The sequence below is a fragment of the Cornus florida genome, unplaced genomic scaffold, assembly GCF_030987335.1.
Source record: "Cornus florida cultivar Cherokee Brave unplaced genomic scaffold, ASM3098733v1 CherokeeBrave_3.0.0_Hap2_Chr01, whole genome shotgun sequence".
Classification (NCBI taxonomy): Eukaryota; Viridiplantae; Streptophyta; class Magnoliopsida; order Cornales; family Cornaceae; genus Cornus; species Cornus florida.
The window spans coordinates 51205653-51232161 of NW_026775571.1; the positions used below are offsets into that span (position 1 = coordinate 51205653).

The following is a 26509-nucleotide window of genomic DNA, read 5'->3' on the forward strand; positions in this document are numbered from 1 at the left end:
TAGAGCTTTTCAAATGATGTTAAGCAGTTAATGATGGCGGTGAGCTTTTAAATGGGGGCACATGAGGTCGTTAGAAGTTGGGGTTTGGATCCTCTACAGTATCTTCCAATGTTGGATTATTCATTGACCAATAATATGTCACCACGTCAGCATAAAAAAGGTCATCCAATGTGGGATTTTTTTTGAAAAGTTGTGAGTATCTTATTTTGCTTTGATTGAATTCTTGTGAAGCTAAGAACAGCACTTCATGTCACAGTACCATGTGTGACTTCTATTGAGAATGTTCCAAATGTCTTGAGAGTATTGATTGCTTAGATATAATGAATTTCTAATGAGAATGTTCCAAATATCTTGAGAGTATTGATTGCCTGAAAAGTATACTATAATCTCCTAAAATCACGGATGTGCTTTGACCCATTCAAAAACATACTTATATTTATATGTAAATGTCTATCTCAAAAAAAAAAATTCGATTATATCTTACACAGTCATTAACGAAAGATTTTTTGTTTTGAGGGATTTTTTTATTTTTTTTTATTTTTTCGGAGTATATCTTACACAGTCATAAACAAAAGATCTTTTGTTTTGAGGGACAATGTTTGTAGCATATGTAAAACCTTGTACATGTGCGCTCCATCGAGCTAAAATAATTTTTTGAAAAATATTTTTTTTTTAGTAAAATATATTTTTTATTTTTATTTTTTTTGATAAAGATTTATATTGAAGTTGAAGTTAATACTAAGATAATTAAATATCAAAAAAATAAAAAAATATTTGCTAAAAAATATTGTACTTCTAAACAAACAGAGTCGTAAATTGCTTATTTTTCTTTTTATTTCCCATTACTTTGACTTATTAGATCCTAAAAATATACTTATGAAAATGTTCTTTAAGTTATTTACAAAAGGTGAATTTCGAAATAGTTTTTTTTTTTTTTTAATTTTAATTTAAAAAAAGCCCTTTTTAAAATGGTTCCACATAAGTTTACATCAACAGATGTAATGTTCCTGGACATTGATCAATCTCTATTGATTAGATTCAGAGTTTAAACACTATGATGCTCAGTCCCTTTGTCTGGCGATAATTTTAGATTTTAAAATTATGAAAACTAATTTTTTAACCTACTCAAAGTTGTAATAATGCACGATTTTTAGAAAAATGTGTATTTGGAAAAAAAAGATCCAGCATAAAGGAATATCAGGCGTCATCTTTAAACTGGTCACTCGAATTCAGATTCGTATGGGCATGCACCCCTCGGAGATCGAATAAGTGCTTTAAGAAATGAACCGAACAATTTTAATGGCCAGTAGGAAATTTCCACAGTTTATTATTCTTGGTAAATATTATACTTATATGTTACTATTTAAGATTAGACCTGTAATACTCTGATACAAAAATTAATTTGGTTAGTATAATTTAATTTCAATTTGTCATGATACATATATGAATATTATATGGAATAGTTTATTCTGTGACTTTTAAATTTTGTATCAAGCTTACTAATTACAACCCAATTGGAAATAATATTAATAATATAACTGATGGGAGTGGAAAGAGTGATACATTTGTGTTGATGGAATACCATGAAATAAGTATGTACCGAAGTTGTCTGTGGGTGTGTTTGATACCAGGTGGTGTGTGTGTGTGTGGTAATTGTAAGTGTAAATGGCTGTGCCCATGAGGTGATAAATTTATATATATAAATACACAGTATGTATTATCACATGAAGATATATGTGGAGATTTTCACACTTCTCTTTGTTGGTGCTTGAAGTTTCTAGATAGATATTATTTATGTTATTAAGTGGTTTAAAGGTTTGAAGAAAACCTTGTGGTTTGACTAATATATACATAATAATATATTATAAGTGGAGTAAAGCTTCAAGCTTAGTAAAAGACAAATTTCTGCCAGCACAAGACAACATGCACTTGGACCTTTGAACACGTAGGTATGAGTGTGGCAGCATATGTGTAGTGTGTTTGCTTGGCTTTTATTTTAAAAAAAGTAAGTTTCTAATAGAAGTTGTGTTAACCGACTGCGTACAAGAGGGTAGTATATATATTTAAAAGTCTTGTTCATTGCGGATATAGTTCTGAACACACTAATAGACCAGAAATAATGCTCGTTTGAGAACAAGCAAGAAGGGGAAAATAAAAGAAGAGGAAAAAGGGAACGAATTCTCTTTCGAATTCTTATTGACCAATACCAAAGGTAAGGAGAATGAGACAGAAGGTACAACCATACGGAAGGACAATTAAATAAATTGAAAAGTAGCTAAGGTGTGCGTACTCACTGGAAGTTTATACTTGGATGTGTTTAATTGAAGTATTGAAGTTGTTTATGTGAAATAGAGATAAATATATATAACTTGATTATATTATATAAGGTCCATACTCTGGCCTAAAAAGAGAGTAATATATTATATAAGGTCCATACTATGGCCTGGAAGGAGAGTAATATATTATTTAAGGTCCATACTCTGGCTTAGAAGGAGAGTACTATATAAATAAGGTGGAGAGTACTATATTTAAATAAGGTTCATACTCTGGCCAAGAAAGAAAGTATTATACTATAAAAGGTTCATACTCTAGCCTAGAAGGAGAGTATTATATTTTAAATGCCTGTAAAGCTGGAAGTTATATGTTATGAAGTTTAATTGAAGTTATCAGATAATATTTGTTTATATTACTCTGATGTAGTAATGTTGCATTCACTGGGCTTTAAGCTCACTCCTTCCATATCTATATTTTTTAGGTATCAAGTTGGGTTGCTACTGCCAGGTCTAGAGTCTTAAGTGTGAAAAGGGGAAAGAACAATGCAATGTCTTTTGTATAAAATGTAAATATTATAGTAGAATTTAATATTGTGACTTGTAGTTAATTGTATAGGTTTCTTAGAACGTGCAAGGTGGATTTATAGTTTATCTTTAATTGTAAACTTTTAAGCAGGCACTCTGATATATGACGATGTCACGTATGTATGAGGTTAGCGCAGATAGTTAGATACATTCCAATTGTTCCATTTATTAAATATTGTATATTGAGTTGGGGTGTGTCAACTTTTAGTATCAGAGTCTAGGTTTTCTAGGTTCTAGAGGTAGTAAGAGTCTAAACTGGCAGTGGCAGTAGGAAATGTGTAGTAAAGTCATTTCTTTGACTTGATTTTATACTAACAAATATATGTGGTGATTATGTATTATATGTATATTTTGTTATATTTGAGATTCATTGCAGATAAAAAGTAATGGAAGGAGGAAGTGGTTATCATAGAATCGAGGAAGAAGCCTTCTATGTTCTTATTGAGGCTGAAGTAGAACAACCTATTCAGGGTGATATGGGAAGAAAATAGAAGCAGTTAACTGATATGCAGAAAATGGAGAAGGCTATAACAGACTTGGCAGAACAAAATAAACAACTTATGCCAAGTAAAATCATAATGCAAGAAAGGCTAGAGAGGCAGCAAAAAGGAAAGAAAGGTTCAGATTATGAGAGGTTTATAAAGTTAACACCCCCAGAATTTTCAGGTACTACCAAACCAGAAGAAGCAAAGGGGTGGGTAAGAAGAATGGACTCAATATTTGCAGTGATGGGTGCAACAGAAGATCAGAAAGTAAACTTAGCCACATTTATGTTAAAAAATGAAGCTAGTTATTGGTGGGACATGACAAAACATTTATTGCTTACTCCAGGAGAAAAAGAGGTGATATTCTGGAATCCATTTGTTAAAGCTTTTTATGAGAAATATTTCCCTCTAATTTACAGAAAAGAGAAAGAACGGGAGTTTATTCTCTTAAAACAAGATAGAATGTCTGTAGCTAATTATGAAGTTAAGTTTACAGCTTTATCGAGGTTTGCACCTAAGTTTGTACAGAATGAAGAAGATAAATGTACAAAATTCCAAGATGGGTTAGAGGCTGCTATTAAGTTCAGAGTTTCATTTTTTGAGGAAACAAATTACAATAGACTTGTTAATAAAGCTATGATTGCCGAAAAGGATGTGAAAGAATTGCAAGAAAGAAGGGAATAATACAAAATGCATAGATCTGAGCCATCACAATCAAGAGGAGGTGAAGGAATTTCAAGTCAGAAAAGTTAAAGGTCACGGTATGGAAGAGGAAGGGGTAGTGAATCTCAAGGGTAAACATCAAGTATTGGAAAAGGTTAAAGGTTTTACGAACAACAATCTGTACAACAAGGTAGCTTTGGAGGACGTGGTACTGGCAGGGGGTGTTTTCAGTGTGGAAGGGAAGGCCATCAGAAGAAGGATTGTCCTGTATTGAAAGCAGAAGAGTGTTATCACTGCCATCAGCCTGGCCATCGGAAAAAAGAATGTCCTATGTTGACATGAGTGACTTCAGTGGGTAGTGTTGCTGGTTCTGGTAGAGGTTTTGCACAGGGGAGCTCGTCAAGAGGAGGTAGGAGTGCTATAAGTGGTTCGCATGCCCAGGGAAAAGTGTTTGCTATGACATTTCAGGATGCTCAAGCAACACCAGAAGTGGTGATAGGTACACTTTCTATTTTGGATAAAAATGTTACTGTGCTTATTGATCCTGGCTCAACCCGTTCATTTGTTACATCATCTATTACTATGCATTTGGGTAGACCACTTTCATTACTAGATAGTAAATTATTTATTTATACACCAATGGGGGAAGTGGTAGTGGTTGCAAATGAATATCGGGATTGTGTATTGCAATTGGGAGATAGACAGTTAAAAGTGAATTTGATACCGTTGAGTATACCAGACTTTGATATCATTTTGGGTATGAATTGGTTATCTCTATATCATGCTTCAATAGATTGTTTCCGGAAAGAAGTTGCATTTCAGATACTGGGGAGCCAGAGTTCAGATTTATTGGGGAAAGAAATGTTATTCCGAACTGTCTCATTTCAGCTACACAAACTAGAAAGTTGTTGAAGAAATGTTTGTTAGGGTTACTTGGATTATGTAGTTGATACTGAAAATAAAGATGTGACACTTGAAAATATACCAGTGGTAAGGGAATTCACAGATGTGTTTCTAAAAGAATTGCTGGGGTTGCCAGTGGACAGAGAGGTAGATTTTACCATTGAGTTAGTACCGGGAACAGCTCCAATTTCTATTGCTTCATATCGAATAACACCAACAGAATTGAAAGAATTAAAGATACAGTTGTAAGATTTACTGGATAAAGGCTTCATTCGACCTAGTATTTCACCGTGGGGTGCACCAGTGTTATTTGTTAAGAAGAAGGATGGTACTATACGGTTGTGTATTGACTACAGACAGTTAAATAAAGTAACCATCATAAACAAGTATTCATTGCCACGAATTGATGATCTATTTGATCAGTTACAAAGGGCAAAGGTGTTTTCTAAGATTTACTTGAGGTCAGGATATCACCAGTTGAAAGTAAAGGATAATGACATTTCTAAAACTGCTTTACGAACTCAATATGGCCATTATGAGTTTTTGGTAATGTCTTTTGGGTTAACCAATGCTCTAGCGGTGTTTATGGATTTAATAAATCGAGTATTTCATCCGTATGTCGACTCGTTCGTTATTGTCTTCATCGATGATATTTTAATATATTCTCGGAGTGGATAAACATGAAAAGCATTTAAAAATTGTACTACAGATTTTACGGGAGAAACAACTTTTTGCTAAGTTCAGCAAATGTGAGTTTTGGCTTGATAAAGTTGTATTTTAGGCATATGGTATCTGGGGATGGTATTTATGTTAACCCATCAAAAGTGGAAGTAGTGGTGAAATGGGAAAGGCCTACTAATGTGACAAAAGTCAGAAGTTTTTTGGGATTAGCAAGTTATTACAGGAGGTTCATCTAAGGGTTTTCTAGTATTGCATTGCCATTAACGAAGCTGACCCGAAAGGAAGTAAAGTTTGTGTGGAGTGAAGAATGCCAAAGAAGTTTTGAATAATTGAAGAAAAAGTTAACGTCAGCCCCAGTGTTAACTATTTCGTGTGGTGGTGAAGATTTTATGATTTACACTGATGCTTCACATCAGGGTATGGGATGTGTTTTGATGCAGAATGGCAAGGTAATTGCATATGCTTCGAGACAATTGAAGAATCATGAATTGAATTATCCTACACATGACTTGGAGTTAGCTGCTATTGTTTTTGCTTTGAAATTGTGGAGGCATTATCTGTATGGTGAGATTTGTGAAATATTCATTGATCATCAGAGTTTGAAGTATTTGTTTACACAGAAGGATTTAAATTTGAGACAAAGGCATTTGATGGAGTTAATAAAAGATTATGATTGTAATATTCACCATCATCCTGGAAAAGCCAATATAGTAGCAGATGCTTTGAGTATGAAGTCTTCAGGAAGACTATCTTGTGTACAGTGTGCACGGGTGGCAAATATTATGGAGTTAAGACTGATGGGAGCTGAATTGGCAATTACTAATAAAGGAGCATTGTTTGCACATGTTATGGTGAGACCTTTGTTGCTTGATCGAATTAAGGAGTTGCAAAGTCATGATGTATTCTTGGATAAGAAAAGAAACGAAGCTCAAGAAGGTATACAAACTGAATTTACAGTTAAGGATGATGGGACTTTGTATTTTAAAAGTTGAATTTGTGTTCCAAATGAAGTTTCTTTGAAGAAAGATATTTTAGATGAAGCCCACAGTTCTATATATGTTATGCATCCAGGAAGTACTAAAATGTACAGGGATTTGAAGAAATACTACTGGTGGAATAATTTGAAGCGTGAAATTGCAGAATTTGTAACAAAGTGCTTAGTATGTTAACAAGTGAAAGCTGAACATCAGAAACCAGTGGGGTTGTTGCAGCCGTTACCAGTTCCACAATGAAAATGGGAGCATGTAACAATGGATTTTGTAACGGGACTTCCAAGATCAAAAAGGGGACATGACTCCATTTGAGTGATAGTTGATAGATTGACGAAATCAGCTCATTTTCTGGGAGTGAAAACTACTTATTCTACCAAAGAGTATGCTCATTTGTATGTTGATGAGATAATATGTTTGCATGGGGCTTCAGTTTCTATTTTTTTGTGATAGGGATCCGAAGTTCACTTCTAGATTTTGGTGTAGTTTGCATGAAACCATGAAAACTTCTTTGAAGTTCAATATAGCTTTTCACCCGCAGACAGATGAGCAGTCAAAATGAACTATTCAGATTTTGAAAGATATGTTGAGAGCTTGTGTGCTGGATTTCAAAGGTAGTTGGGATGATTATTTACTATTGATCGAATTTACTTATAATAATAGTTATCAGTCTACTATTGGGATAGCACCATACGAAGCATTGTATGGGAGGAAATGTAGAACTCCATTGTGTTGGGGTGAAGTGGGTGAAAGAAAGTTATTGGGTCCAGAATTGATTTAACTTACAACAGAAAAAAGTGAAGGTAATTCAGCAGCTTATGAAAGTAGCACAGGATAGACAGAAAAGTTATGTGGATGTGGGAAAAAGAAGGGATTTGGAGTTTGAAGTTGGTGATTTTGTTTTTCTTCGTACTTCTCCTTGGAAGGGTATTATGAGGTTTGGAAAGCCAGGTACATTGGATCGTACAAAATTCTAGAATGGATAGGAGCAATAGCGTATCAGTTGGAATTACCAGAAGAATTATCAAGATTACATGATGTTTTCCATATGTCTATGCTTCGGAAGTATATATCGGATCCATCTCATGTTTTAGTTACGGAACCGATAAAGTTGAAGGAAGATTTGACTTATGCAGAGGAAACAGTACAGATTTTGGATCGCCGGAAGCAAATGCTACGGAATAAAACTATATCATTAGTAAAGGTATTGTGGAAAAGTCACACGGTTGAAGAAACAACTTGGGAAAGCGAGGAAACTATGAGAATGCAATATCCTCATTTGTTCGGTATGTTTCATGCATTTTAATTTCGAGGACGAAATTAATTAAAGGGGGGAAGAATTGTAATACCCCGATACAAAAATTAATTTGGTTATCATAATTTAATTTCAATTTGTCATGATTTATATATAAATACTATATGGAGTAATTTATTTTGTGAATTTTACATTTTGTATCAAGCTTACTAATTACAGTCCAATTGTAAATAATATTAATAATATAACTGATGGGAGTGGACGGGGTGATATATTTGTGTTAGTGGAATACCATGAAATAAGTATGTACCGAACCTGTGTGTGGGTGTGTTTGATACCAGGTGGTGTGTGTGTGTGTGGTGATTGTAAGTGTAAATGGGTGTGCCCACGAGGTGATAAATTTATATATATGAATAGTATATATTATCACATGAAGATATATGTGGAGGTTTTCACACTTCTCTTTGCTGGTGCTTAAAGTTTCTAGATAGATATTATTTATGTTGTTAAGTGGTTTAAAGGTTCGAAGAAAACCTTGTGGTTTGACTAGTATATACATAATAATATATTATAAGTGGAGTATAGCTTCAAGCTTAGTAAAAAGCAAATTTCTGCTAGCACAAGACAACATGCACTTGGACCTTTGAACACGTGGGTATGTGTGTGGCAGCATATATGTAGTGTGTTTGATTAGCTTTTATTTTTTTAAAAAGTAAGCTTCTAATAGAAGCTGTGTTAACTGACTGCGCACAAGAGGGTAGTATATATGTTTAAAAGTCTTGTTCATTGCGGATATAGTTCTGGACACACTAATAGACTGGAAATAGTGCTCGTTTGAGAACAAGCAAAAAGGGGAAAATAAAAGAAGAGGAAAAATGGAACGAATTCTTTTTCGAATTCTTGTTGACCAGTACCAAAGGTAAGGAGAAGGAGACTGAAGGTACAACCATATGGAAGGACAATTAAATAAATTGAAAAGTAGCTAAGGTGCGTGTACTCACTGGAAGTTTATACTTGGATGTGTTTAATTGAAGTATTGAAGCTGTTTATGTGAAATAATGATCAATATATATAACTTGATTATATTCTATAAGGTCCACACTCTGGCCTGGAAGGAGAGCAATATATTATATAAGGTCCATACTCTAGCCGAAAGGAGAGTAATATATTATATAAGGTCCATACTCTGGCCTGGAAGGAGAGTACTATATTAAATAAGGTCCATACTCTGGCGGAGAGTACTATATTTAAATAAGATCCATACTTTGGCCAAGAATGAGAGTTATATATTATAAAAGGTCCATACTCTGGCCTAGAAGGAGAGTGCTATATTTTATATAAGGTCCATATTCTAGCCTAGAAGGAGAGTATTATATTTATATAAGGTCCATACTCTAGCCTAGAATGAGAGTATTATATTTTAAATGCCTGTAAAGCTGGAAGTTATATGTTATGAAGTTTAATTGAAGTTATCAGATAATATTTGTTTATATTATTTTGATATAGTAGTGTTGCATTCACTGGGCTTTAAGTTCACTCCTTCCATATCTATATTTTTCAGGTATCAAGTTGGGTTGCTACTGCCAGGTCTAGAGTCTTGGGTGTGAAAGGGAAAAAGAATAATGGAATGTCTTTTGTATAAAATGTAAATATTATAGTAGAATTTAATATTGTGACTTGTAGTTAATTGTTTAGGGTTTTTAGAACGTGCAAGGTGGATTTATAGTTTATCTTTAATTGTAAACTTTTAAGCAGACATTCTGATATATGATGATGTCACGTATGTATGAGGTTAATGCAGATAATTAGATACATTCCAATTGTTTCATTTATTAAATATTGTATATTGGGTTGGGGTGTGTCAAGACCAGCATTGTAACGACCCAGGTTTTATTCAACCCCGTGCGTCAATGGTGACCACCTGAAAGTTGACCAAGTAACGGATCCAGATGCAGAAGCAAGAAACAAGACAATGGTCTTTCAAGGCACAACACACCTCTAAGACCCTAAGATAACCTTCCATAAGGTCATGGAACTCAAAGAAAACTGACGTGGAAGTAAAAGATCTGAAATATGACAAATAAGCCCCCAGGGGCAAAATAGTCATTTCTAAAAAATATGGATTCGGGTGCCATCAAGCACACCACTGGAAAGACAACAGAAAAATAATCAGGATGGACTCAAGAATCGCATGATTCGGAGTCCGGACGAAGGAGAAACGACATGACGAAGAAAAACGAGCACTTAAGGCTAAAAGGGTAAACTGGTAATTATCTAGGAAGATCTAGGTGTAACCGAGTACACCGTTGGAAAGATAGCGAAAAATTAGTCAAGTTCAAAAAAAAGTTCACTCGATTTGGAGTCCGGACGAGGGAAAAACGAGGATTTAAAGTTAAGACGTCGCGGCGGCCCGACGAAGGCCATGGCGCACATGGCACCCATGCACGAGCCCACCGGCGCCCAATGGCATGCACATGCTGGCAGCAAGAAGAAGGAAAAAAAAAGAAAAAAAAAAAAAAATGAGGTTCCAGAACTGGGGCTTGAAACGGAGGTCAAAACGAGTTTTTCTGGAAAAACACGAAGAAAAAACCCCCCCTAAAATTGAGTTTTCTACCCAACATAGTGGACAGAAACGAAAAAAACTCACTGTAAAATGCCCAAAATGCCCCTCCAAGAAATCTGGTCATGAGGGTCATAAAGCTGCTAAATGAAAACTGGAAGCTGAAACTTCACGAGGAATTTCCGCCACCAAGACGACATTTTCTGGAAAAACACGAAAAAGAAACCCCCCCTAAAATCACGTTTCCTAAGCGACCATGTCAAAAGAAGAAAATAAAATGGATGTGAAAAGTTTAGAATTCCCCTAGATCAAATTATGCAACAAAATTTCAAAATGAGTCCATAGGAGGCTCAGAGCACAAAGGAAAGGATTTTTCTTGAAAACGATCATGCACGCAAACGTAACTTACCTATTTGGACATGCTACAATGGTCCATGGCTTAAGAATACCACCGATGCAAAATCCGACCCCCCAACGGCTAAAAAGGCAAAAATGGACTTGAAATGAAAAACATGAAAACCAAAATTAGGAAATGGTTTCAAATGACCGTTTGACCCTTGGCCACACTTTATACAAGATTAATGAGACCTAGTAGAGTTGTCAGAACACACTTTACACCACTCGATTTGAAAATGAACTCTTTGAAGGCTCGGTTTCTACTATTTAGCCCAAAAATGTAATATGTGAACTAAAAAACGAAAATGAATACTAAATGGTGTTTGGCCCTTGGCCACACCTCACATATGGCAAATGAATGCTAAATGATGAATTACATACACAATGCACACACCGGTGCGAAAATGACATATTGAAACCCAAATTTTCATGTTTTTCTCCTTAAAGGCAAAATTCTACATTTTTTAATATACATGGATTACAAATGAAGTTTGTAAGTAAAAGTGCATAAAATACATAATATATGATATTGACCTCCGGCCCCATTACATACACATCAAAAGAGTGTCAAAAGGTGCACTTAAGGGCACATTACATAGCTTAAACAATAAGTACAAGTTTTGTCAAAATAAACAAAAGTAAACATGATATGCTAACATGTGCATATTCAATGTCATCAAAAATACTTCAAGACTTCTAGCATGTCTAAGAGTGTTGTGTATCCCACAACAAAGCTTCTTTACCTGCAAAACACCCAGTAACTTCGGGGTGAATAAACAAGTCTAACAAGTTTATTCACAGGGGACGAGCATGCATGACTCGATTTCTTTAAGATTTTTAGACAACATAAATCATTTCAAAAAATGATCATGTCACCTAACGTCTATGTCAAAGTTTAGACTCATGGATCATCCTAAGCTACCATGGAGTATAAACAACAAGAATCATGATATATATACATATATGAAACAAGTCAGAGTTGGGATAATCCAAGAACACGATAAGAAGGATGCTAGAATACAAGGATCACATTATCAAATGCAATTAACATGATTGAGAGTGATACATGAAATTAAGAAAAAGGCATAATATCTATGCAATTAACAAGATTAGAGCATTCCAATTAACACGATAGAAGTAATACAAGAAATCAATGACAAAGCATAGTATCTATGAAACTAAACAAGGATGGAACATTCCATGAAACACGAAAAGAGTTATATCAAGAGTAAGGCATAATATCTATGCATTTAAACAAGGATAGAATCTTCCATACAACATGAAAAGAGTCTTAAATCTTCAAAGAATACAACACTTGAAATTTAAGGAGTTAAATCACGAATGAAGCATAAAATTAATGCAATGAGACAAGATTGGTGCATTTCACATACACGACAAGTTTAAATCTTCAAGGAATAGCAACTTGAAATTTAAAGAGTGAAATCAACCAATGTGGAAACTCGGATATCGCCCGGATTAAAACCGTACTCTTGAGATCACTTTAGGGCTACTAACCCATGGGTACCTTTCCCCTAGTGCGCACTATAGTGTAGAGGGACATTCCCCCGTACTAGAACCGAGTCCTAGCCATGTCAATTCTTGATTGATATCCCAAATCCCAAAATCAACAAGTTGTACAAGTCAAGATTGTATCAAAATATAAGAAATGCATTAACCACATATCATGCACAACCAAGATTTTGGAACACACAAGTCATGCCCTAAGTTCTCAACTATGATGGCATGTGAAATGTCAAGAAATCAAAGTGTGCATTTATATAGACCACAACCAAGATAAATAGCACATAGAATCCATCGAAACAAATATACCACAAGTATAAGGTACATGATATCAATTGCATACTAAACAACACATGTGTACATAAACCATTCCAAGATAAATGAACATGTTCATTAAACACATTAATGAAACCAAGATACAAAAAGTCTAGATACATGATATCAAGGCATGATTAACTTGAGAGAGACATAAAAGGAAATTTAATCTACTTAAGGGATTAAATTATCAAGGTTACATGACAAGTTCAAATGTTCTACGAACAAGTTATGTCAAGGATCATGTCAAGGCTAAGTTCAATGTCAAGTTTCAAGTTCATTTCATACACGACACAACCATCTGAGTTAAGTTCCATACAAGAGAAATGAATAAATAGAAGTTTCAAAACTTATCCGATTATGCTCAATGTAATACACGTGAAGGAACTTATCAAGAAAATTATGGATACAAGGTTAGAAACTTAATCAAGTGCATAGAACCATTAAATGGATTTTAATTATTTTATTTAATTAAAATCTCTAAATTTTGAAAGTCATCCAAATGACCTCAATTCAATATATGTTACACAACATGTCACAACTTGATTTAAAAACACGGTACAAGTACATTTCATGCAAGGTACGGCCATGAGTATTAAACTTTAATACTAGAAATATAATAATTGAAAGGTTTGAAAACCTAATCAAATATTCCAGATTTAATATATGTGAAACTATATGACATGCATATCAAGAATTTCAAGTCGGAAATCCAACGGGATGAATAGTACACTTGGAGCAATTTAATTAATCTAATTAATTAAATATTACTAGATTTCAAAACTTCTCCGATTACTCTCAAATTAATCTATGTTGAAGAGCATGCTAAGGCCTATAATAATATGCTGTCACATGTTGATTTAAAGCTAGATAAGGCCTAATGATTTAATATTTTATTCAAGATAAATATTAAATAAAATCTTCATTACTTGTCTAAATAATCTAGATTTAATATATGTCAATCTACATATCAAGGGGTAATATTCTATCATGCCACATGATTAAACAAAGTTATGGACAATCGGGAAAATTAAATCCTTCACAAGAAAAATAAATAATAAAATCTCTAGATTTTGTGATTCAAGCATGCAATATAGCAAGAAAGTAAATTATAACACCCCCTACCTCAATTTGCGATGAAAACCCCAAATCCCCACCGGAAGAAAAGTGTTCCGAAACTGCCAAAATCAAAGGGTTTTGTCGGGGACAACACGATCTACATGAATCCGAAGGAAGCCCCATGAAAATCACAACTTGACCTCAAACCCAAACTCAAGAAATGGTCGGAAATGAATTCTAATAAGGAGGAATGGTAGAACACGTCGAGGCGAACAACAAATGCTAAGGCCGAAAATTTTCTACCAAGGAAAACAAGTGGAGGAGAAGGAGAAAGGGTGGAAGCCAAGGAGTTCCCATGGATGCCATCCAAGAGAGTGGAGAAGATGAAGAAAATCTGAATTTTCTTCTTTAAGTCCCCTATTTATATTAAGTCTCAAAAAGTGCCCCGAAAGGGCCCCACCGGGTCCGGAAAAGTAGATTTTGAGTAAAAGCGCTCAAATGGAAAAACTCCATGAACAAAAAGATTCAAAATGAGAAAATATAAACAACAAAAGAAACGGCGTCAAAAACTGAGTCCCGAGCAGAAATTTATGCCCCGAACAAGTTCAGCGACAACCGGGTCCAGAAACTCTGAAACTGGAGAAAAACGGCCAGAAGGAAATTCTATGAATTTACGAGTCAATGAAAAGTGAAAATGAATCCGTACGAGGAACCATGCTCCAGACGAGATATTTTGCAATAACTTTCATTAATTGCACAATGGCCCCTACAAAAAGGGTTAATTGCGAAACTGCCCCAGAAAAGATATTTTCTTAGATACCCCTGAAATAAAATATCTTCAAAAGATATTTATGAAAAACACCCCAAGAAAAGAAAAAGATTCTGAAAAATTGTACATTCATGCCCCTATGGGCACCGGGAGCAACCAGAGTACGTTCTTGCAAAAGTAAAGATACGTATTTCGAGAAAACCACTCAAGATGAAGGCACGTGAAGTCAAAACCAACTCCGAGCCTGAAAAGTAAGGTTTTGCCAAACAAGTGACAAATGGGGAAAAGACAGAATAGGAAAAAAGACGAAATAGGGAAAAGGACGAAAGGCGCATAGTGTCCAAAAAGTGAAAATGCATAAATGACTCGGTCCTCAAAGGAAGTTGTCAATCCACGGAAAAGAGTCTTGGAAACCATTTCCGTGTACTCGAGATGACACTAAGCGACAAGAAACAGAGTTCAGAAAAGAAAATTAAACGGAAAAAATTTATCCGTAAAATTTTAGGAAAAAAGGAAGGGAGGTAAATGACCTGGTCGTTACAAGTATTATACTATTATGTGAATAAGGAAATAATTAATTAATAAGTAATGTGCTAATTATAATAATTAATTAACTACTAATATGCAAGTTATGATAATTAAAAAGTAAAGGACTTGTAGATCGAGGATAGAATTTGATTTCATGCCTTTGAGACAATTTACGCTGTTAAGACAATTTACGTTTACCTTGAATGGTCTTGTAATTCCGGTCTTCAACACAATTTAATTTGATTAATCTGAATTCATATGGGTCTTGAAAGATTTTATTATTTTGAAGTCCAACATACTTGAGCAGATCGAAGCCCAACATACTTTTTCTTAATTTTCCCATGTAGGACAATAATTCCCACAAACCCATTTTCATCTTTTTAACCCATTATCTAATACCTCATTTGGATCCAATTTCTCATTCTCCCTTAAATAATTTTAAGAAAATAAATATACCACGCTCATCTACTATCGGAGAGAAATGCGTTCCAACTTAAACCTATTTTAAAATACTAGTGTAAGCAATTACATTCCAAATAGGATTCATGGCTCCAATACATAAATTTAATAGAAAAAGACATACCCGATATAGAAACTACATTTAAAGAGAACACTAGAGCGGAAACGTTCTTCAACTCTCTACCTTTACTGCGATATTGAATGATGGATATCAGACCTTTCTATCGCATATTTATAAAGGGCTGGGACTATTCCATAATTGTTGTGAGAGTAAAAGATATGTTGATTTCATCAACCAACACACCTCTTACAAACAGACAAGTTGGTTCCATCAACCAACACACCTCTGGATTACATATATATATATGTATGTGACTGTTTATTCTAAAGGTGCAACCTTTCTTACATATATGGTCAATGATTAATATTATTTAATTATTGTTTGACTATTATTTGCTTATATTCTCCCACTTAGTCTAACAATAATTAATTCTGATTACTTCAAGATCAAAATGATCATTGAGTGTTCTACAAAAGTTAATCCATATATTTATAAAAAACACCTCTACCATTCAATTTGGAGTACCTTTGAGTCTTCTAATATGGGATCAAGGGCGTCATTATATCATCATTGATATAAGACACCAATGGTTACTAATACTAACAAACTCAACTCCAACGTCACATATATTTTGCATGTGCATCTATTCAATACAATATTCATGCCATGCATCGGTCTTACCGTGTCTCAATAAAGACACACTGTGTCTCAAAACAGGATACTTAAGTCACAAATTTTCCATACACATGTGCACTAATATGGAAAATCTATTAAATGAGGATAATAACTACAATCACAAAATAAAATTGTCTTTACCTGAGCCAAATACAACCTTCCACTAACTAATTAAATTAATGTTGTCAAAGAGAAATTTGCATGCTTACTATACAACATTAGCGACAAATCCTTAGTTATGGGATCAATAATCTTTTGTTGGGTATCAATGTGCTCAATCAGACACTAGTTGGTTCTGTATCCTTTATTTCACAACAAGGTATTAACAGTCATATTTTAGACCAACTTGAACTCTTGTTGTTTCTTTAATATAAGACTGTAGCGGTATTGACCTGAAGTCCAAAACTGATATTTTATAAAGCATGAAATTTGGCCTTATAACATGCAAATAAACTTCGTTTCTATCACCTATCATAATAGTAAAACAATGCTTGAAGTGGATTTGTATACTGTCCTAACAACCAGCAAAGTCTGTTTTCACCACTCCTAGAAAGATATGATCCTTAATGTGATGTTCCCAATTTTTTTTATTTTTCATTTTTTTGGAATTTTTGCCGTTAAGAGGGTATTTTTATCTTTTGTCGTTTTGCGTACCGGACACTGCGAAGTGTGCCGGTTGTGTCCGAGAGTTGTCATTTCATTGAGTTTAGGACTTTTTCAAATGCAAAGGTTGCCATTTTGGCATTTTTCAGTTTTTCGGCCCATACAGTTCCGTGTGGGACCCGCTACCGGGACTCGGGTATTTTGATTGGGTCCATTTGCATCATATTTATTTTTAATTATTGTGTTTTAAGTGATTGTAAATTAAATGTATAATTATATGTGTATGTGGTGAGAAAAAAAAAAAAAAAAAAAAAGAAAAGAAAAAGGGAAATAAAATAAATTTGGTGGGACCCACCATCATTGGTTTGAAGGTTGAGAGACCATGTTTGGTCTCTATCCTCTCTCACTCCCGCATGTGTCTCTCTCTCCCTCTCAATTCTCCCTTTTTTCTTTTTCTTTTTCTACAACTTCAACTTTAGATCTTTCTCTTATCAATTGGAGATTTTGAGTGCCGTTTGCGGCAAATTAAATAGCGCGTCGAGGGCTTCGATTTGATCGGAGCAATTTCATGTTTGGTGCACTCTAGGAGGTTTGGGATCTTGGGCTTGGAATTTGGGATTTTGCAATTCTTGAGGTAGGGGTGTTCTAAACATGCTTACATGAAGTTGAATCCATGTCTTATATGCTTGTTATGCAAAGTTGATGTTAAATGAGGACTTTAATTATGTAGATTAGAAAATTGTTTTATATAGCATGTGTGAGAGTTTTATGGTGGAATTGATGAATTAAAGTATGAAACATTCCATGCATTCATTGGGATAGAAAAAGGGGAAATATGTCTTTAAAACAATTGAAATTGTTTTGGGAAAAGTTTTCTAAAAGTGTTTGCGAAAACCCGGACGCCTAGGAGATGCCTAGTGGTCCATGGTGTTAGTGTAGTCTAGAGGGGAGTATGGTTGAGCTAACCAGGCTGGATGCGACGCCTTGGAGGTGCCTTGTGGTCGTGGATGGTTAGTCAATCCTCCTTTCGTGACGCCTTGGAGGTGTCTTGGGTCGGATTACACTAATGGTTTGAAAGTTGAAACGGAAATATTTCGGATATGGGGAGCAACATTTGCACGACATTGCACTTCATTAGAATATATGGTGTGTATGTGTTTGGGTGACCATTGTTATATACGTGTCACTGTTGTTGTTGTCATGTACCCCTATATTATGATCCCGTTTTCTTTTATCTATTCCTTACATGGATTCACGGGGTCATAAGAAGTGTGTATTAGACACTTCCTACTGAGTGTTTAGCTCACCCCATCATTTTAATATTTTCAGGTTCGGAAAAAGAAGTGGCGAACGACCATCCACCCCAGCTTTAGCTTGGATTAGGAGAATGTATATTTTGCTACCTTTTGTATTAGGCCTCATTTTGTAAGGTGTTGACCCAAATGTACCATTTTGTAACATGTGAAATATTCAGGTTCATTTTGTATATGGCCATTGGGGAAATGTAATTATGCTTATTTACACTAAATCATTCAGTGTATTTCATGTAACGTGTTGTAAATTATGTTAACATTGTTGTTGTTGTTAATATATTAGATGTTACAATGTATTTAATTGTGTACGTGAGTGTATTGGCGTGGGTGATTGGTTATCAATGTTGGTGCATCTTGGACAATGAAAAATTTCAAGTTTGGATAACCCAGAATCGGTCGACGTAAAATTCCCACACGTCGACCGGATGACCTAAACCAATCGACGTGAAATTCCCACATGTCGACCGGTATCTTGGCAGTGGGCAATGTCACTGTGCGTGACCCAAATCAGTTGACATGTAAAGCATAAACGTCAATTGGTTCATGTTCCACACATTTTTTGTTTAGTTTCCCTAATTATCCTTTTATTCAAAGTTATAAGTATTTATTTTAGGACCCAATAAAATTCAGTAATTACTTTTTTTTTATCACAGAAAAGACTATATTGCCCCGAACTCTATCTTATTTATTAAGTGACATAAGTAAATGACCATTACGCCATTTGAATCTCATACTATTAGATTTGTGGCAAATGACCATTTTGTCCTTGATGGGTTTTAATATAGAAATTTTAACGTGAAAGGACCATATTACCCTTAGATGATTTTGGGTTGTATAAAGACCCGTTTAACGATCCGAACCCAGTAGATTTGGGTCGTTACACCTCTCGTATTGTAAAATGAACAATTTGCCCTTAATGTGTCATCGGGTTGGGTTAAGGACCCGGTTAGCGATCTGGACCCCCGGTTTGGGTCGTTACACTTAATTATTTGCAGATACCTTATAAATTTCTTTGCCGTGTACTATAGATCCATACCAGGATCACTGTGATATTTGCTTAACTAGCAAATGCTATATTATAGTTAACCATATGCAAAACTTGAGCATACATTAGGTTCCCAAAGGCGTAGAAAATGCCTTTTTACCTAAGACTACTATAGATATTTTCTTGGTAATTAGATTACCAAATTTCTCCACTTTTACAATGAGTGCAATTCTACCTCTATAGTATTATATGTCAAATACTTTTAGAACTTTATCTAATTAGGTTCTTTATGACAATCCAAGAATTTCACAAGATTGATTTAGGTGAAACTTAATGCCAATAAAAAGGCATCATCAACACCTTCATCTCAAATGTTTGAGAAGTTAAATTGTTTAATCTCATGTACAATAATGTCACTGTCATCCACATTTAACACTAAAGATAAATTTTACTCCCACTGACTTTGAGAATACCTAAGGCCACAAATTTACAGTTTAATTGATGGGAACGTCAACTAAACTTTCCAGAATTAATTAAATAATGCTTCAAAACAATTAAGTCTGAATAGGATCAACATAGCATATAATAATCTTTCCTTTGGGCTAAAATTATCATATGTTAGTCTCCCACTTGTGAAATAAATTTCACATTTGAAGCTAATTAATCAATGAAACACAATAACAACTTATACTCCTTTGGGCGTAGTGAGTCATCAATTATGTCTTCTCTAGTAATTACCTTAATCCGCTTAGTTGGACAAACTCAATGACCTACCTTTGGGCTTAATCATTGCTCGTCTTTACTAAACGCCAATGTGATACCCCTCGGATCCGAGACACGGGTTGATCAGGCCCAGGCCTAAACCCAAGGGAATATCAAACAATTAATATTTAAATGAACACAGAATACAAGTTGAAATAATAAGAAATATATAAAGAATGGCTGAAAAGAATTTTAACTAAAAATCCTCAAAAATATAATTGTTGAAATTCATTAATCCAAAACCTCTAATTATTTAACAACTCGGGAATCCATCTAGTGGACCCCTAATAAAAATCCCAACTATAAAATAAAAATAACTGTAAACAAAATCCAAAGCTAATAAGGAAGCAGTCCTACGTAGTCGGTGGAATGGAAGTCTGTATCTGCTCTGCACAACCAAGCTCTAACCCTGGAACTGACGAGCACCTGAAAAATAAGAGAGTGGGTCACCCCCACATGCAAGTCCTATTCTACTACGATCCAAACAGGAATCAGATACGCAGATGCATCCTAGATAGACTCAACAATATCAAGAGTAGTCCATATATGTATAAGTACAAACTAGAGGACGCTCACTAGTCCAATAGGTCTGTTTCAGCCTGAGTAGAGATACCATGCAAATCGCACATAATGTGGTCATATGTACCTAGACCTACCAGGGAACAACACCTCTGTACAGTTATCCATCCTAGGCGATATACGCACCCTAACCATGGTCCTGAGACTCAAGCTCATACCACAGCACCATATCATAAGTATATAAAGTCCGTGTCCTCCTAATACAAAATGTCATCCATCTGGTATAATGGCTTGATATCTGTATAACAATCCTTCCCAGAAACCAAATTATATCATTCAGTTATTTACCGACCTGGCACCAATAGGAGTCGGACTTAACCTTTATGGTTAATCCACGCCTTAATCCACTTTAGGTAGGGCTTAGTATTGAACTAATCCATACCTAGTATGCCACCATCCCATACCGGTGCATACTATCCTCCAGCTAACATAGTTGATAAAAAAAATGGTATAAATATTCATCAACCATATCCCAAAATAAGCATAAATACTATCTAACATGTGTATAACAAGATTATGTATCCAATAAAAGATTTAGAATTCCAATTCCAGTCCTTTAAATTGATAAAGTTAGATTACGCAATCAACTCCTCCAAACAGTACTGTAACTGATGCAATGTGCAGCAGTTTTAAACATTAGTTACTTCCATCTAAGCATACATATATTTAAACACTTATATGCTCATATCATAGCTGAAAACATGATTCATAATTTAAGATCATGCAGAGAAATAAAATTGGTAAAATAGTAGGCAATATAAGTTAATTATCCAATCTTCCACATATTGGTTCATCGTTTAACCATATGTTAATTTCGTCCTCAATATCTAAATGTAAACATGCTTCCCAACATTTTTATAATTCTTTAGCAATGAATTACACCATCCAGCAGCTTTTAAACAGCTTTAGATAATCCCAGTTCAGCCAAACAGACCCTAAAAACAAGTTTTAACGCATTTAAAGGAGAGAGCAGGCTCTCAAAACTTGAAAGCCTGCTGATCGACAGATCAATTACCAATTATAAATCAACCTGTTTTGCAATAGCACAAATCACTGTAAAATAGGGCTATTGGTCGGGTAAGTCGAACCACTAGGAATGCTAGTTTATGGCAACTTAGGTATCTAGGATCATCCTTTAGAATGATAAGGTGGTTTATAAAGGGTTTGTTGGATTGTCACTAAAACTAAAATGTGAGGTTCATAAAATACAGCTTGCGAGAAGTAAAGCGAGATAAAATACGAGTAAAGACAATGAGGGAAGTGAATCTGCCTCCATCCCTCTACACATGCTAGATATAGAACTAATTTAGGGGATAAACAATATATAATGGTCAAGAATTATATAGTGACACATAGTTGCCATATAATTAACATATAATTAACAAGAAGTACATTAAGCCTTAAACAAGCATAATCCACCAAAGGTGAATGTGTTTAAACTACTTAAACTAGGATGCAACTTAAACACACTTACTTGGATGAAAGATTATCAAGTTCTTGACAAAAATGATGAAGCACATGAAGGTAGAGATTAAGCATACACCATCAAAGGATTTTCCTAAGCAATGATCTATCAAAGTCACCTATCAACATACCATTAACCCATTTCATAACCTTATTTCCATTGTCACCATGAAAACATAAGCAATATGATTAATGTAAGACATTACCTAGAACAAGATAATTAACTTAGAAAAATCATTCATATATATATCAACATCCATTACAACCAATGAAGTGCTCTTGGTCTTGAAAAGACCATAGAATATACATTGTAATCCCCAAAATAGAACTATACTAGAACATGCTTACAAGGGGGAGGGGCTTCATCACCTCCCTAGAGGAAGAATTAGTTACCCATGGATGCCCTAGAGGAAGGAAGAAGCTTGCCTCTAGCCTCCATTTTCGATCTCCCTCTTTATAGCCACACTCTATCCCCTTCTCCTCCTCTCTCTCCAAAAATCTTGCAAAATGATATATCCCCCATATAAGCTCTACCTCTCCTTTTGTAGACATCCTCCCACCAAACCCCTTAAAAACCGAGCTTCATCTCCCCACAAAAGAACATTTCCAACCACTCCATAAAAGAGGGGAACCAAAAATTGAGGGAATCAAGGAACAAGTGGGCTGTAATGTTCCTTCGAGCGCTCGAAGGACTCAGTTCGAGCGCTCGAAGATGGCTTGGGGCATTCTGCTCTGATTTCGAGCCCTCGAAGGTTCCTTTCCAGTGCTCGAATGACATGGAGGCTCGCGGGGGTTGCTCATGTGTGCCGCACAAGCGCTCGAATGTCGGGCTTCGAGCGCTCGAAAATGCATCAGAATGCATTTTCTTCTCCTCTTGCTATGGACATCTTTCACTTGATTTTAGCATTGGCCCATTGAGAATCATTTGCCCCTTTTTCATTGTAAAAGGACTTCATGGACCTCTTTTAGCGGATTCTTCTTGGAAATCTCCGGATGCAAAAGCCCGGAATGACTTGTTCCTCAAAAAGCTTTTAAAAACCTCCACCTTATTTCTTTTTGGGAGATAAACCTGAAAAAACACAAAGACGAGGAATTGGAGATAATCTATACATATAAACCATAAATGGACTTAACTAATGCAAATAAGGGCACTTGAATATATAATATTCGGCGCTTATTACACCCACAAACTTACATTTTGCTAGTCCCATAGTAAAACAAAAATGAAGTATTCACTAAAATGACAACCATTAGATTGCTTTACAAAAATATCAACCATAGCAAAATGAAATACACACATAGCTCAAATACAACTTGAAACAGATAAAGAACTGGAGACAGGGTCATTAGGAAGACTACAATGCATATATGAAGCATTGATACAAAAATCTGCTAAACACATTTCAACACACATGCATCAACATCATAGTCTATATAAATAACTCAATTGTCATCTCTTGAATGGAAATCAACTCTAACTCCAGTGAAAGTGGATTGGATTCTCAACATGCGGCTTCTACTTTCTTTTCTAATTCCAAGACACAAGTCTTCAAATAATTGAATTCCCCTTTAAATGAAGTCACTAAGGCATGAATTTATTTACCAAACAACTTTTGTTGCTTGCTGACAATTTAGTAGAACTCAAAAATAACACATAAAATGGTTGTGCAATGCTAAAATCCTTTAAGCTTTCTAACCAACCGATGTAGCAAGCGTTAGGCCAACAACTCCCAAACCAGATGGCTTTAGGGTGTTGAGTGTAGAGACACTCCTAGGGCTTAATAACTCGAGTTGGAAAGGCTACGAACTCCAACGGACCATGTTTATTATAATTTTTTTTTTTTGAATGACCGTGCAATGTCTAAGTCTTTTAAGCTTTCTAACCAACCCATATAGCAAGCGTTAGACCAACAACTCCCAAACCAGATGGCTTTAGAGTGTTGAGTGTAGAGACACTCCTAGCGCTTAATAACTCGAGTTGGAAAGGCTACAAACTCAAACTGGTCATTATTTTTTTTTATTTTTTATTTTTATATACATCATGCCAAAGGTATCCATCTATTAGGTTCATCAATTCAGATTAACTAGGTCAAGATCAAGGTTAATCAAATTACATGCCTCATGGTTAAGTTTCCAATGTGCATCTGTTCATTGTGAAGCATAAAAGAGTATAAGATCCAGCGAGAATTTAATTGAAACATTTATACGGACTAAATTGCATCCACATAATCATTTCAAATTCAAATTTTTCTTTATTTTCAAAACTTAACAATTGCTTCTATACATAAGGTATTAAACATGAGCATCATCTCTGACAAGTTTCAAATTGCACTATCATTGCTCAAAAATGTGATGCCAAAAATATGCCATTTACAGAAATGCAATATTGCACCCCCAAACTTGAATAACACATTGTCCTCAATGTGGGACAACGACTACCATCTATTAAAAATGAGAGAAAAACAAGAACAAAAATACCCAGAATAAGAGGAAAGCGCATGGAGAAGTGACAAAAAGCCCCCATCTAAATTCCAACACAAAAAGGCCCTCAAACTTGAAGTGTGCAACCTGCAACGGATCAGAAATAGCTGGGGAAAGAAAATAAGTAACAATGAAGCAATAAAAGAAAATAATTAACACAATTTCCGGTCGAACTATTTTTTCCAAAATGTACTTAATCTCCCGGTTTAACACTTCCACTTGACCACTCATTTGAGGATGGTAAGGTGTGGCGACCTTATGCATAACAAAGTACTTAGAGAGGACTGATTTAAAATAACGATTTCTGAAATGAGATCCGCCATCACTAATGATTGCTCGGGGTATACCAAAACGACTAAAGATGTTAGACTGAATGAACTTGATCACTACTTTATGATCATCGGTTTTGGTAGCCTTGGCTTCAACCCACTTAGAAACATAATCCACCGCAACAAGAATATACTTATAGCCATAAGAGGGTGGAAATGGTCCCATGAAGTCGATCCCCCACACATCAAAAATTTCTATGATCAAGATGGGAGTGAGGGGCATCATATCTCTCCTAGACATGGATCCGAGCCTTTGACATCGCTCACAAGCTTTACAGAAATTGTATGCATCCCGAAATAAGGATGGCCAATAAAATCCGCTTTGAAGGACTTTGTCAGTGGTCTTTTTGGCACTAAAGTGTCCTCCACAAGCAAGAGTATGGCAAAAATTTAGAACACTTGTGGTTTTTGTTTCGGGGATGCATCGCCGGATGATTTGGTCCGGGCAATATTTGAACAACTCCGAATCTTCCCAAAAGAAATGCTAAACTTGGGAGAAGAACCGGTCTTTCTCTTGTTTGGACCAATTAGATGGAATTTTGTCGACCGCTAGATAGTTGACAACATCCGCATACCAAAGGAAACTAGAATGGGAAATCTGAAAAAGTTTCTCATCCGGAAAGGAATCACAGACGGCAGCAAATTCAGAGGATTTCTTAATGAGTAAGCGAGAGAGATGGTCTGCGACAACATTGTCTGTCCCTTTTTTGTCCCGGATTTCAATGTCAAACTCTTGGAGCAAGAGTATCCATCGAATTAGGCAGGGTTGGTCTCTTTTTTCGCAAGCAAGTGATAAGCGCTGAATATTACATATTTAAGCGCCCCTTCTTGCATTAATTAAGTCCATTATTAGAGGATAATGTAAAGTTTTACTTCAATTATGTATTTCTTTCGGATTTCAGGTTTTGTGCCTGAGAGTGATCAAAGAAACAGTTTTGACATCATTTGTGTTGAATTGCATTCGCCGTGTCGGGAAATCACCTTTTTGATTAAGACTCTTCTATTACCGTTTTTGTTGCAACATGGCTTAGTGTTTCATAAGGGATGTGTGTTATCGCTACAACCCGAAGAAGATTGCAGAAAATTTAGAGTTGAAGTGCAACTGCAGCCTCTACGGGCGCCCGCGGAGCTCCCGCGATGCGCCCGCCAACCCCAAACTCTCTGGCCTCTTTCGTGGCACCTTGTAGAGCAGCCGCAGGAGCCCCCGTGCCCTCCCGTGGGAGCCCGCTGGGCCACCGCAGGCGCCCGCCAAACACTCCAGAGACATCCTTGCAAGCCGCAGCTTCCGCGGGCGCCCGCCGACCCTCTACAGGCAGTTCACCTGCCCCTTTTTTTCAGCACTTTTGTTCCCTTATCTTCATTTTATGTGTTGGAGAATGAACCAGAGGGGGGAGGTCGAGATTTTCAGCATGGGGAGTAGGTTTTGAGTGTGTATAGGAGGATATATCATGATAGATGGGATATATCTCATTCTTGCAAGATTTTTAGAAAGAAAAGAAGAGGAAAAGATAGAGTTCTTGAAGCTACAACAAAGGAGCTCAAAAATGGGGATGGAGACCAAGCTTCTTCCTTCCTTTAGAGTTTCCATGGGTAACTAAATCTTCTTCTAGGGAAGTGATGAAGCCCCTCACTTGTAAGCATGTCCTAGTATAATTCTATTTTGGGGATTGCAATGTATAATCTTTGGTCTTTTCATGGTCTAGAGCATTTTGCCTCTTGTAATGGATCTTCATGTATTTAAATGATTAATGTTGAGTCAATTATCTATTTTAGATGGTTTATTCTTTTAATCATATTGCTTGCACTCTCATGGTGA

The 26509-nt window shown here is 35.5% G+C and overlaps 1 protein-coding gene across 1 annotated transcript; it reads left to right on the top strand.

Annotated features, from left to right (window-relative positions):
- Positions 1–3373: 3373 nt before the first annotated feature.
- Positions 3374–4027, top strand: LOC132272067 (uncharacterized). The gene has a single exon (XM_059773510.1). The coding sequence runs from the start codon at positions 3374–3376 to the stop codon at positions 4025–4027; it is 654 nt and encodes a 217-aa protein (XP_059629493.1).
- The last annotated feature ends 22482 nt before the right edge of the window (positions 4028–26509 follow it).

Coding starts and splice junctions, on each gene's coding strand:
- LOC132272067 (XM_059773510.1), top strand. CDS start 3,374: ATGGAGAAGGCTATAACAGACTTGGCAGAACAAAATAAACAACTTATG.